Source organism: Pteropus medius, unplaced genomic scaffold (assembly GCF_902729225.1).
Source record: "Pteropus medius unplaced genomic scaffold, Ma_sr-lr_union100, whole genome shotgun sequence".
Taxonomy (NCBI): domain Eukaryota; kingdom Metazoa; phylum Chordata; class Mammalia; order Chiroptera; family Pteropodidae; genus Pteropus; species Pteropus medius.
The window spans coordinates 17564505-17579177 of NW_024340696.1; the positions used below are offsets into that span (position 1 = coordinate 17564505).

The window sequence follows — 14673 nt, forward strand, 5'->3', positions numbered from 1 at the left end:
TGTTCTAATTCACAGTACATGAGTGTGGAGTCCTAGCAGAAAGCGGCAGACCCTCAGGGCTGAGAGGTTGGAGTTAGGGGCTATGAAAGTATCTGGGATTTAAAGGACAGAACCCAAGGAAAAAGGGGACTGCAGGGAAGTAAGCAGAAAACAGGCAATCTTCCCTTGAGGTGTTTGCCAGCTTCTAAGATGCACACGATCAGAGCAAGACTCCCAGAATCCCTGCAGAAAGAAGCAGCTGGAAGCCTAACAAGCTGTGTAAACATTCCGACAACCATATCTAGTGCTGATGAGATAAAGATTGTGTTCAAGGCCCGCCAAGCTGGAGGGGTCATGGTAAATAACCAAAGCTTTAACTGAAGGCTCCAGGGAGCCCTACCTTAAGAGTAAGGGAAAGCTGGGAAATGTTGGCCCTAACAAAACTTAAAACTAACTACCAACAGGGTTAAAGTGGTCCAATTGCATTCAGTGAGAATATATTACAATTTTAAGAAGAAGATAATCTAGATCACCCAGAACGTCTACAGTTTTTAATACAGAATGTCTAGCATCAAATAAAAAATGAAGAGGCATGCTAGAAATTGAAACCAAATGACCAAAATGAAAAGAAAAAACAGATAATAGAAAGAGACCTACAGGTGATTCAGATACTGGAATTATCAGTCAGGAACTATGTTCAGTAAGTATAAAAAATGGAGAATTTAAAAAAAAAATCTTTTAAAAAAGTCAAATGGAAATTCTGGCACTGAAAAATATAAGAACGAAATTAAGAATTCAGTACATGGCTTTAAGACACACATACACAAACAAGAGAGGATTATTGGACCATGGAGAAAATTGGTAGAAAATACCCAGATTGGAGCACAGAGAGGAAAAATACAGAAAATAGAATAAGAGATCTATGGGACACAGTGAAAACATTTCATATATGTGTATTTATAGTCCTAGAAGAAGAGAATGTGACAACCAATATTTAAAGAAATATTGGCTGAGAAATTTCTGAAAACAGTGAAAGACATCAAACCATAGCTTGAACAAGGTCTGTACTCCTTAGTGGAATAAGTGCAGAGTCATACTTAGGCACATCATGTTAAATTTCTGTAAGCCAAAGACAGAGAAAGCTTAAACGCAGTCAGAAACAAAAGGTATGTTACCACAAGGAGCACCAGTAAGGCCGACAGCTGACTTATTAGCAATTATAGGATGAAGCCAAAAGACAATGAAGTTGTATCTTAAATGTGCTGGAAAAAAGATGGCTAGCCTAGAATTCTCTACTCAGCAAATGTATCCTTCCAAAACGAATGTGTGGGGAAAAAACTTTCAAACAAATAAAAACAGAGAGCTTTTGCTGTCAACTGGCCTTCAGCAAAAACAACAACAATAACAAGTTCTTCGAGCAGCAGGAAGATAATTTGAGATGGAAGCTCAGCTGTATATGAAGAATACCATAAAAAGAAATTGTATGATAAATATAAGTGAAAATTTACTTTTTAAATCAATAATAGTGATGTCTTACGGGATTTAAAATATGTAGAAGAAAAATATTTGCTACTAATAGCACAACAGATGGGAGAGGCTAAAGAGAGGTTCTTAAATTGTTTGGTACGTTGTAAAATTACTAATTTGAAGTATAATATAAATCAATGATGCTTACTTTAATTGCTTAGATGGCTACTAAAAGAATAACAAGACCAAAGAACCAGTAAGCTCATGAAGAAAAAAACATGGGGTAATAATAAAATTTGTTTGATCGATTCCGAAGGCAAGAAAGAAATAAAGGAACAAAGAACAGTTGAAACAAGTAGAATGATCACACATTTAAACCCAGTCACATCAATAATCACATGAGGTATAAATGGGACTATATATACAATTGGAAGCCAAAGATTTTTGGATTTAATATTTTATTAAAATCCATTCATATTCCTCTTACAAGAGACAATCTTGAGACAAGCCTTGAGGACACAAGTTTGAAAGTAAAAGTGTGGAAATAAACTTACATGCATGCATATACGTATACACACACAGGCAGAAAAAAATCAGTAAAGATTTAGAATATTTAAATAGCACTAATAATCAACTTACTCTACTTGACAATTATAGAACATTATACTCATCAACTGCAGAATACACTTTTTACAAGACATCTAGATTATTTACAAAAGTAAACAATGTGCTGGGCCATAAATCAAGTTTAAATAAATTACAAAGCATTGAAATAATACGTATAAATCAAGTTTAAATAAATTACAAGTATTGAAATAATACTGTATGTTCTCTGACCACAGTGCAATCAAAGTAGAAATCTGTAACACATAAATAGAAATTCCTCAAATGTTTAAAAATTAAACAATATACTTCTAAAATGAGTCAAAGAAGATATCACAATAGAAATTAGACTATTTTAACCTGAATTATAGTAAAAATATATAAATGTGTGAGATGCATTTAAAATAGTGCACAGAAGCAAATTTATAGCTTTAAATGCATACATTAGAAACAAAGAAAGATTGAAATTATCTAAACTTCAATCTCAAGAAACTAAAAGCAAGATAAGTAAAAGTCTCCCAAAATAGAAGAAATAATAAAAATAATAGCAAAAATGAACAAAATAGAGAAAAAATATATGATAAAATCAACAAAACCAAAAAATGTTTTTTTGAGAAGATTAATAAACATGATAAACCTCTAATAAGATTGGTCAAGTACAAAGAGAAAATACAGATTATCAGTATCAGGAATGAAAAGTGTATTACTTTAGATTCCATAGGCATTAAAAAGACAACACACTTTTAGTTTAATAAATTTAACAATTTAGATGAAATAAATATGTTCCTTGAAAAATACTACTTACAAAACACATGCACATAAAGATATATGCGTAATCCTATATTTATGATTTGAAATCTTTAATCCACAAGTTAAAACCTTCACACACTAAGGAACACCTAGCTCAGATGGCTTTTTGATGAATTCTTCTAAACCGTTTAAGGAAGAAATAATGCTAATCTTGCATAAAATTCCTCAAGGAATAGAAAACGGGGAACACTTTTCAACTCATTTTATGAGGTCAGCATAATCTTGATGTCAAAAGCTGATTTAAATATTATAAGTGTTGAGCAAAAGAAGACAGAAAAGAGTAAATATCGTTCGATTCCATTTGTATGAAATTCAGTAATTGGCAAAATAGAAATCAGAACGATTTACTCTTAGAAGGGTGAGATACTGGGAAGCAGCATAAGGGAATCTTGAGGGCTGGAAAGTTCTGTATCTTTATCTTAGCCGTAGTACTAAACATATGTACATATGTAAAAATTCATTGAGCTGTACACTTAAGATTTGTGCCTTTACTGTATGTATGTTATAACTAAAAAAAAGATTGTAAACTTGCTCTGGTATAACTATGACGTTTTCACCATCACATTTCTTTCATGTCTACATCAAATCCAGCGTGCACTTCCCTTGCTCACATTCTGCTTGATAAATGCACACTTGTGATGGAGCAAGCGTGAACAGCAGGGAGTATTTGCTGTAGGCTCCCCGCTTTGGGGGAATAAAGGAATTACCCAGCCCTGGAGTTGGGTGTGATAGAGCATCTAGTTCTTCCACTGTTTCGCTTGCTCACTTAATACAGTGTCGTTTCCTTCCCAGGCACGGTGGTTCTGGGATGCGTACTTCCAGTCCATCAAAGCCATTGCCCTGGCCACCCTGCAGATTATCAACGACCGGATCTATCCATACGCTGCCATCTCCTATGAAGAATGGAACGACCCTCCGGCCGTGGTGAGTGAATTCCAGTGCTAGTAGCCACGTCAGACGCAGTCCAGCTGTTAGGATGGGACAAAGTAAAATGTACTGAATTTGTAAAGGTTATTTCAATTCTAAGATGAAAGTGTGCTGTTCTACTTGGGGTCTGATAAGGCCAGCTTAATTTTGAAATGATGACAAGAGTAGGATATACAGAAGCTGCAGCTTCTAGTTTGTTTCAGATGTGCTTGGGAAGGCAGTATGTTTATTTATTGCAGAGCTAAATGGGGAGGCCTGGGTATTCTTGGAAATCAAAGACTTCCTGATGATTTTTGCAGTTGTAGTGCTTAGAACTCTTGAAAAGATTCTGTAAACTACTTACTAATAATAGTTTATATTTTAAGCGCTCTCTGCTAGGGATCATGCTAATCCCTATCATGGATTATTTCAATTAAGATTTCCAGTACCCCATGAGGAAAATAATCAGCAAAGGTGATCTAGAGGCATTATGGATTGCCAGTCACTTTCTCACTATGGCTGAAGCCCCTGGTATTTCTATCAGAGAGATGAGGTGCTCAGATGCTGCTTTCAGGGCTTCTTGAACGAGTCACAAGGCCCTTGTGGCATTGTAGGGATCGTGGAGCTGCCAGACCTTCTATTTCACTGAAAATGCCTGAACCTCTGGGCTTGGCAGTTATTACTTCCTGGTGGAGCACACCTGGCTGTCTAGCTCACAGACCCCAAGGCTTTCGTAGAAGATAACTAGACTCCATTCTTCATTCCAATCATCGCGCTCTTCCTGGCCAGTCCTCCTTGCCTCCTTATTCTCCCTTCTCTCAGTAGTGCTGTATGCTGCCAGTGGGTTAATCTTCATATAGGATTCTCTTTCCCTCCCTTCCTCCTTTCCTCCCTTCTTCCTTCCCTCTCTTCCTCCAAACTCTATTAAACGGTTACTGTGTGTCAGGCACTCCACCAGGTGCTGGGAATGCAGAAAAAGAAACCAGTCCTTGCCCTCAGAGGAACTCTCCACTAACTTGGGAAGCCAGCAAGTAAGGCAATGACTGTGTAAGAGCTCGTGCCAGAGCCCCGGGGAGTACAGGGGGGGCACCTCCTGGTTGGGAGCGGTCAGGACACTTCCTGAAGTGAGGGTGCCTGAGAAGTAAATATATGCTTAGGGTACAGTCAGATAAAACAACAACAAATACCTTTCTGTTTTGCTTGAAATAAAGTCTCCTTCTCTCCAGTCTCCTCCTTTGAATCCATTGCCAAAGGTAACCTTCTAGAATGTTTCTATTTACATATAAGCATAATTATGTGATTATAGAACACAAATGGGATCATGCTATGCACATTGTTCTGTTCCTTGCCTTTTTTACTTTAATAACAGATCATAGACTTATTTCCATTTCATTCTATATAGTATACAGTTGACCATCCATATCTGTGGGTTTGAATTCTGTGAGTTCTTGCATCTGCGTGTTCAACCAACTGCAGATCAGAAATATTTGGATAAAAAAATCCAAAAAGCAAAACTCGAAATTGCCAATGGTGAGCACCAAGTTGAATCTGCTCAAATGAAGTGATATGTAGGCATACCCTGCTGTAGCGTACGTGCAAATGTAGGTTATAGGCAAGGGACTTGTGGCAGGAGTGAAGGAAGTTTGCGAGGGAGAGGCAGAGCATGAAATCTGGAGAGGGCCCAGATCACGAAACACTTTGTATCTCTTGGAAGGTGTTGAGTGTTCTTTGTGGATAATAGGAAATCACTGAAACATTTAAACAGGGGAGTAATATGTTAAGATTGTGTTTTGACTCAATCTGACATCAGTGTGGAGAACGGACAAGACTGGAGGCCAGAGACTATGTCAGGAATCCAGGTGAGACTTAAGAGAGGATAAATTTGAGCGATATCTGGGAGAATTGACTGTTCAAACTGGCAAATGAGGGAATTTAGGAAAACTGAGTTATATGGTGTTGTTTATCCAGATGGAGAACATGGGCACATGGGGGTGCTCGGTGAGGACGGTCCTGGAGTCCACACTCGATGTGAGTGCAGGGCCTTCCCCAGTCTGGCCCCGGTCTGCCTTGTAGCAGGGGGTGCTGGATTTCTGGCAACCCAAGTCTGTTGTTCTTGCGAATACTCCACGCCTTTCCTTCTCTGTTGCCTTTGTGACTGTTGGTCTTCTTACTAAGGTGCCTTTCTTCACCAGTGCCTTTAACTGTCCACATTTTATCTAGATTTCAGTGGTCCGCTCATATGCTCCTTCCTTTATGAAGTTTTGCCAGATCCCCTGAGCAGGAAGTAATCTTTCCCCCTTGTAACTCTTAGAGCATATTATCCGCGTTTCTTTCCTGTCACCTAACATGTGTAGAAGTATAATTTCCTGTAAGATTTTAACCTTCTTAAGGGAATTTCTGAGCTATCTTCATTTTCCTCATAATACCTAGGACAGGTTGATTTGGACAGGAGGCCCTTGATAATGTAAAGGAGGGAAGGCCGAAGATCGGGATCCTAGGACTTGCGCCATCCGAGGCTCACTCACACACCAATGTGACATCCACCTGTTGGGAAGGTGGGGAAATTGATAAATTCTTTCTCATCTATAAAGCGGACATAACGAGACTCTCAGTGCCTAGCAAGTTGTGTAAACAAGTGAGAACCCAGGTCTTCTACCTGTAGATGATCTTGAATTGCTCGTGGAGTTTTAAGGGAGCCGTTGAGCCTCCTCCAGGCTGAAACATTTCCACTATTCCAAGCATGTGGTCCAAGCTCGAGACAAAGCATATCACATCTGTTCCTTTTCAGGAGAATTCATACAGGTGGGATGGTCATGACCCAGCCAGGAAGTATGGAAATAGTGAGACCTTATGCTGCACTTTCATCTAAAGCTCTGAGAAACATTTAATAAGGCTAAATGGTTGGAATTTTCATTCTCTGTCTGTCATAAGAATATAAAATAGGAGAAAACAGTACATGAAATTTTGCAGTTTTTGAGATAGATATGTTTTAATTCAGGACAAAATGGTCAAAGTGCTGGACTCTATCAATTTGGGAAAGAACATACATATAAAAAGCATAAATCTGGATATGCAATTGGAAAATATATTCTATATATTTTTCTTTAAGTCTTCCTTAAATAGTTATTTTTAGGGTAATTGAGTGTTTACCACATTTCTAGGCGCTCAGGCAATGAGAGCCCTGTTTTAAAGCTGTGGATTTTACATTCTGCATCTTCAGTGAAAGCAACTGACAGGGGCCTGAGTAGCACTGATTTATTTATAGTTGACTTTGCCCCTCCCCATCAGGAATGTTTAACCTACTGTAGATGTGATCGCTAAGAGTCCAACTTGCAGGGGAGTCTCCCCTCTAGATTCCATCAAATTGACAATTTCAGAGGTCCCAAAGTGGGAGTAGGCGTGAATCTGGGTCAGTAAATCAAGGTATGGTCTATTTTATTCAAAGGGCCTCCGGCCATGCACTAACCTCGCTCAGACTAGAGGGGGCAGGGGGAGAGCAGAGTCCTATTTTGGCCAGATGCAGCTGCCTTAGTTTAATGACCTATCCATGTGGATTAGGAAGACTGCGAGGGGTGGCCTTGCAGAAACCCAATGTTGGTGTCACCTGATGCTTTGCCATTCTCATCTGTAACCAGATAGGAGACTGATTACATTATGCATGTATGCCACACTCTCAAAACTTGAAAATGTTTGACAAAACTATTCATAAGCATAACTATAAAGTAACAGATCTGTGTGGTATGGGGACATTGGCCCTTTGTTTTGAATCTCTTCTTTGGAAGGAATTTCTCACCACGTTAAGGTTCTTTATGAAGAGATGAGTTTGTTTTTATCATTAATTTTCATAGCTCCCCATGTCAAGGCTGCCTGTATTTTACTACATTTCAGTCTCTCCACGCTCTCATTTTTTTCCCCTTTTTGCAGACATCAGCAAAACTTTATCATCTCCCCAGATGCCCCACACCCGTATCTCTCCTAACGTTAGTGTCACTTCTGGTCTCGCCCTGTGGCAGGCCTCGTCCCTACATCTGGGCCTTGCCCGTATAGCTAGGGATCTCCTCGGACACCCTCCCCCGCCTCGCTTATGGGTCTCCGCCAGGTGTGAGTGTGTCTGGAGGACAGAGACTGAGCAAGTAAGCACTAAACGTGATATGAGATGGAGTGAGCCAAGCGCTGTGAATTTGTGGATTCCTGGCATTTGTTGACAAAACCGTATTTTCTCAGCAACAATTGTTTAAAAGTATATGTAATATAGTCCTAAAGTTGTGTTGTAGAGTGGAATATTTTCCCATTATTTTTCTACAAGGTTTAAATAACCTTGTAGAAAAATAATGGGAAAATATTTTACAGATATGTCAAAATTTTATTTACCCAGTCCAGCTTGACAGTTTTTCCCCCAAATTTGCTGCCATAGATAACACTAGTAAAAATACTCTGAATTTTTTTCTTTTCTATATTTGCCCATACCAGGCCTAGAATAGAAAGGGAAGATAGATAGGAGGGGGAGGGGGAGGGGTACCCTGGCCTTTGACAAAAATTGATGAGAAAAATGGGGGAAGTAACTTAAAATGGATTATTGTACCCAGCATAAGAATGAATTTGAAAAATGAGAGCTTGTTCCCATGAAATCTTAGCAGGCGACTTAGCAGAAAGGCCTCAGACAAAGATTACGTCCTTACCTGGACTTCCTGTAAGCCTCAGTCCAAGTCCTGTTTTCAAAGACTTCTAGAAAGGGAGGGGATCGGGCCGAGTATCACGTAAGAGCCCTTGATTGGCATTTACCACCCATGAGGAGCAGGAATCCGAGTTGTGGGTAAAATGTAGGAGTTTGCAGTAGCCCTTGAGTTCCTAGGGAAGTGGTTCTCTTTTAGTGTGCATCAGAATTTCCTTGAAGGCTTGTTAAAACACAGATTGCTGCCATTTCACTCCAAAGTTTCAGATTGATTAATTCTGGGTGGGATCCTAAAATTTGCATTTCTAGCAAGTTCCCAAGTGGTTTCGATGCTGCTGGTCAAGGGACCATGCTTCGATGGGGTATCGATTCACTGCGGGTGTCCTAACTCAGTGACTGGAGAAGGCTCTCCCTCTCTCCCAGTTCTCTTTATGGACCCCTAAGGCTTGGATTAGAAGCATCTAGAGACTGGATTTAGACTGCATCTGTCTCAGCTACATGAAAAATTCAGGGCTGCTTGTACTTAGATGTCCAGACAGCAGCCCTCACTCACAAAGGTTATAGTTGTACCTGCAGCTGAAAGTATCACTCAGCCGTAAACACTAACAAGCAGTAAATCACTCTGCAGACTGAAGAAGCTCCAGCTCAGATGCATGAAGCAGAATTCTAAGTTGAAAAGATACCGGGTTAAGAGTCTGTTTAACTCAACTTAGTGCCCTTTAATTTCCAGGTTGTGGAATGTTTCTCTGGAATTTGAAAGCCTACCCAGCCCCCCAGGAGGCCTTCTGGGCTTATTCTCCCCTTCTTCCTCCCACTGCCTAGGTATAACTAAAGTATGTATGGAATTTAGAAATTTTAGCTTGAATTTTAAGGAAGTTTAAGCTTTTTGAAGATCTTTTTTGAGGTTTCACATGGATAGGATCACAGTAGTACAAGCAGTTTATTATACTCTAAATTCCAAATTCCAAACCTTTCCTTGAGTAGCCTTTGCCTTTGAATTGTTTTCTATCTGTAGTTACTTCTGTGGAAACAAGCTAGAAAGTCTCAGGTCATCAGTAGCCGGAGAATAAAGAAAGCTGAGTTGGATCTGCGGATGGAGAAGATGCAGGAAGATCCAAAGAGCTTGATCTGGGGCCCCAGTCAAAGAACTCGGCCGGTTCTGATGGTCAGATAGAAAATGGAAAAGACTAGATCACCACCCAGATCTGGATGGGGAGGTTATAAGGAATATAAGACAACCTCAGGGGGCTCGTTAAGACGATCGTGTCAATCAGGTCTTTTGCACAAGCAACCTAGATCCTCCTTGGTAGAGACAGGTATGCCTGTGCAACACACATCTGCATGGCAGCTCTGGGGTGGTGGGTGAATCTGCACCCGTTGCTTCCCTGGATGGCGGTCCCCCTCCTGTTGCTTAGAGTCCACTCTTATGGCTCCAGCATTCATGAATCAACCCGACTGCTTCCTTACATCACACAACTTGTAGGAGAGCAGAGAGTAGAACAGTTTTTTGGAGTCTGTCGGAGTTTGATCTGGCAGCAGATTAATTAAGAACATATTGAATGTTTGGCAAAGCCATCCTTCATGCCCCAGCTCTCACTTACTAACACATCAAATTCGCTTTCCCCTTGTTTCAGGGCCCATTTTAATCCTCCCTTGAGGTCTGCTTAAATGATTCAGTAGTAGAAGTTACTAGGAAAATGCAGTTTTGGGGTATTTCAATGTCAGGATAATGAATTTTGTTTCTATTTCTAATATCCTATCCTACTTACATGCCTTCTAAGTAATTAATATTTAAGTGTAATTTTCTAATCGGTCATTACAGCTGCAGAGTAGAAAGTTTTCCTTGTTGCTCCAACGAGAGGTGGAATCTTCATATTTGGCATGTGTGCGCACCTGCACAAACTCTCTCTCTCTCTCTCTCTCTCTCTCCCCTCTCTCTCCCCCTCCTCCCCCTCTCCACTCCCCTTCCCCCTTCCCCTCCCTCAGCTATATTTCTTAATTTTATATTTTAAAAAATAGTACAGCTTAACACTTGTATGGTTTTAAAATTCAAATAGTAAATAAAGCATATAACTAAAATTAAGGCTGTTCCAAAGTGGCAACTGCTTTCAACTCTTTTAGCTTTCCTCCTGTTCTTATCTGCCTCTCTTCTCATAAATGCTTATAGAGCTGTTTTTTGATTTCTCAATCATAGACCTTATCTTTTTACTTCCTTTAAGTCAGTGCTTTTTCTCCCGTCCTCCCCTCTTTCTCTACACATTTCTCTTTCTCCCATCTGACCAGTAGGGCCGTATCATTATTTTTTATTAAAGCAGTATGTATTGTATAACATTATTAGGACTATAGAAATATTGTTTTCAACGGAAGCAAGTAAACCATGATTGTTTCCTATCTTGTATAACTTTATATTTTCCAGGGAGCTAACTGCCTCTTTTTTTTCCCCTCTCTTAGATGTCCATGTTCCTATCACTAATTTTTACTAAACTCTCCAATGAAAGAATAAAATGGTCGAGCATAAATAAGCTATAGGATGTCTCTGCCACCATACCTCTCTCTTTCCTTCTCTCCCTCTCTCTCTATTCCTCCATCTCTCTCTCTCCCTCTGTCTCTGACTCTCTCTCTCTCTCTCTCTCTCCCCCTCTCCCCCTCTCCCTCTGTCTCTGTCTCTTTCTCTTGTCCCCTGTAGCTCTCCGTCTTTAGCTCCATTCTTGGTTGACTGCCTTATAGGTTTCCTCTGCAATGGTCATACTGAATTCTCGGTTCACCATGATTTGTGAATTCCCTTTTTTCTGTCTTCTTTATTGGATTATTTATTTCCAAGTTCTAACATCTTCCTCATTTTTTTGTTTTATTTTTTCCAATAGCTTCTCAAGAAAGAGACTATTGGGAGATACATTTTCTGTTACCTTGCATGTCTGAAAATGTATTATTCTATTTCACATTTGATTAATAGTGGGGCTAGTGTGGAATTCTGGTTAAGGTGAGTTTTCTTCAAAATTTCGAAGGCATTGCTCCATTGTCTTCTGTCTAAGCTTCCCATTTTAATCTCAAAAGTGAGATGTCATTCTGATTCCTGATCTTATTGTGTGATATTTAATCTTCCTGGGAAATTCTGTTCTGAAATTTCATGATGATATACCATGGTATAAATGTTTTGTTGTTGTTGTTCACTGAATACCAATTTGGGCCATTACAAGTTAGAAATTCATGTCCAGTTCTGAGAAATATACATGTTTTATATCTTTGATTATTTTCTTCCTCTGTTTGCTCTTTCCTCGGTAGCCTAGATGATGAATGTGTTAGATTGATCCTTATTTTTCTTAATCTTTTCTGTTCCATTTATTATCTCTTTTTTTGTTTTACTGATTTTTTTCTTAGATATTTTCTCAATTTTATCTAATAACCTTTCTTTTTATTTTTAAAAATTTTGTTCACTAAATTTCTAAGAGTTTATTTCTTGACTTCTAGTTAATCTTTTTTTATAGCTTCCTATTCTTGTTTTAAGGATATAGCACTTCCTCTCTCTGAAGATATTTGTGGTTTTGTTTTAATTTTTCTTTAGCTCCTTGTATTGTTCGTTTCTTTGGAAGTCTTTCTTCAGTTCTTTATTTTCCGTCTTTCACATTGGAAACTTTCTTCAAATACCTAATGTTTCTCAGGTTAAGTCTGCTCTTCTCTAAGAGTGAGGCACTGAAAGCTGATTGGAAGCTCTCGTACATAGAAAAGGCTTGTTAGCTGATGGGCTTTCAGGTTAAGAGGATAGGGACCTGGCTGTTTGCCCAAGTGTCGGTATTCATGGGTTATTTCTTTTGGACTGGTTCATTGGTGCAGAGAGTCATCTTTCTGCCTTGGGACTGGGGGAGAGAGTGAAAGTCTGGGCTATAAGCATTTGGGGATCTGAATGAGGGAAGGGGATGGGTTTTCATCTTTCATTTTATAGATGATCACTTAATCAGCTTTGTTAGGTCTGGTGCCTCACTCTGCCTTCCAAGCCTGGTGCCTCTGAGTTTGGAGTCTCTTTAGTTCATTTTCCCTAGAGAATAAACCTCCCTGCCCCTGCTCAGGTGGCAGGGGCAGAGAGGACAGCGAGAGGGTTGGCCTGCCTGTGCATGTCAGTTTAAGGGATGAGGACCTCCTTTCCGGACCCTGAGTTCCTCCCATTTCTGAGTCTTGTTATCATCCTTGGAAAGTTTAGCTTTTTTTGCTTTGCTAAGTAGTTTATGTTCCTCTGTCTGCCTTTTGTTCGTTTGCTTAAACAGACCTAAAATTATCTGTATTTTTGTATTTTAACTTTATTTTGACATAATTTCAGACTTAAAATTCCAAAAATATTGGAAATATTTACAGAGTTTCTGTACACCCTTCACCAGCATTCCTCAAATATTAATGTTTTGCCACATTTTCTGTATTCTGTTCCGTGTGTGTGCATATATGTATATTTGAACTATTTTGAAGTTGCAGGAATGATGCACCTTTACTCCTAAATTCTTCTTGTGTAGAATCACAGTTACCAAAATCATCCAGAAATAAGCACTGATACAATATTATTATTTAATCCGTAGACCTTATTTGGATTTTGCCAGTTATCCTAATAATGTCCATTACAACAAAAGAAAATTTCGGACTCTACATTGCATTCAGTTGTCATGTCTCTTTAGCCTCCTTTAGTCTAGAAAAATTTCTTAGTCTTTGTCTTCGACATTGACATTTTTGAAGAAAACTTGTCAATTATGTTGTAAGACGTCCCTCGATCTGAATTTGTCTGATGCTTTTGCATCAAATTATGTATACATTCACTTTCAAATTATTGAAATTCAAAGTATGCATTTTTGACAGGAATATCACAAAAATGATATGTTCTCGGCGTGTCATATTGGAAGACACATGGGATAAATAACTACTACTGATAGTTACAAGTTTGGGCTGGATTTTTCCACTGCAAAGTTACTATTTGTTCTTTTAATGTGTCTTGTGGGGAAATACTTTGAGACTCTGTAAATGTGCTCTTACTCCTCAGACTTTCACCCACTAAATTTAGCATCCATGGATGATTTCTTGTCTGAATTAGTTTTTACAGTGCTTGCCAAATGGTGATTTTCTAAACCCCATTCTTTTAACTACTTTTGAGAGTGATTTTTCCTTAACCTTAGGGTTCATGCTTTAATCAGTTTCGGAAAAATACTCATTTTCTTTTTAATGTTGCATAGTTGTCATTCTCACTACTCTTTCCTTTTGGACTCCTATTAAATGTATGTTAGACCTCTTTTGTTCTGCTGTTACGTCTCTCGGGCGCCCCCCCCCCCACACACATTTTCCACATTTTTATCTCTCTGTACTACCTAGTGGATAATTTTTCACATCTATTCTTCAACTGTGACCAGTATGTTTTTACTCATCCATTGAGATTTAAATTTCAGTGGTTATTTCTAGAACCTCTTTTTTTTTTTATTTTTCAAATCTATCTGCTCCATTTTTTTCATAATGTCTTTTATTTCCATATGTCTTCATTTTTTTATATCTTTAATTATTCGAAACATTTTATATTCTCCAATTATCCAATTTGTAAATTTCTTATAAGGTCTAAACGTATCATTTTGCATTGTTTTCTTACCTGTTTTATGATTTTAGAATGTGGGTTCATCCGTGGAAGTCTTTGCCACTGGGGTTAATGGGTGTTTTTCCAGAATGTTTGTTCTTGCTTTTGTTTTCTCTCTTTGCTTTCTGCCAGGTGTTCCAGAGCTGTTGCCGAGGTAAATCACTTTTTTTAACATTAATTTCTCAGTAAGCTGTTTCCATACAACACAGGAAGAGTTCATTTAACCCTCAGGTAGAGTTTCTGTTTACCAAACCAGTGAAGTCTTCCTACATACTGTTGCTACCTCTATGATACAGTTGGTGGGCTGCCAGAAAACATTTGTATGCCCAGACCAGAGAACAAGTCTCTCTTTCAAACTGTCAGAGTATTTTAAGTACGGGATAGTCAGATGAAATCATAAATTTGTTTTACCTCTCATGAGAAGTAGTGGTTTAAGCCACCATTAACATTCTTGAATAGTTTGGATTATAGATCAGCTTTGTTTGTTTGAGTCGTATAAGTTACTAGTTGTTTTTCACTGAAGCATTTCTTTTATGGTTTTTAGTATACTTATTAAGTAACAGATTCAGGGATGATGATTGTGTATTGAAGACCATGTTCTGACGATAATCCAAATCTTTTGCACTATCAAAGAACTGAA

At 38.7% G+C, this 14673-nt stretch overlaps 1 protein-coding gene across 1 annotated transcript in view; it reads left to right on the top strand.

Annotated features, from left to right (window-relative positions):
- Positions 1-14673, top strand: part of LOC120609297 (exostosin-2-like) — a 78404-nt gene that overhangs the window by 4756 nt on the left and 58975 nt on the right. Inside the window, exon 2 of the mRNA XM_039871723.1 lies at positions 3601-3783. Within this exon, the coding sequence (XP_039727657.1) occupies positions 3601-3783 (183 nt within the window). The remainder of the gene's footprint in view (positions 1-3600; positions 3784-14673) is intronic.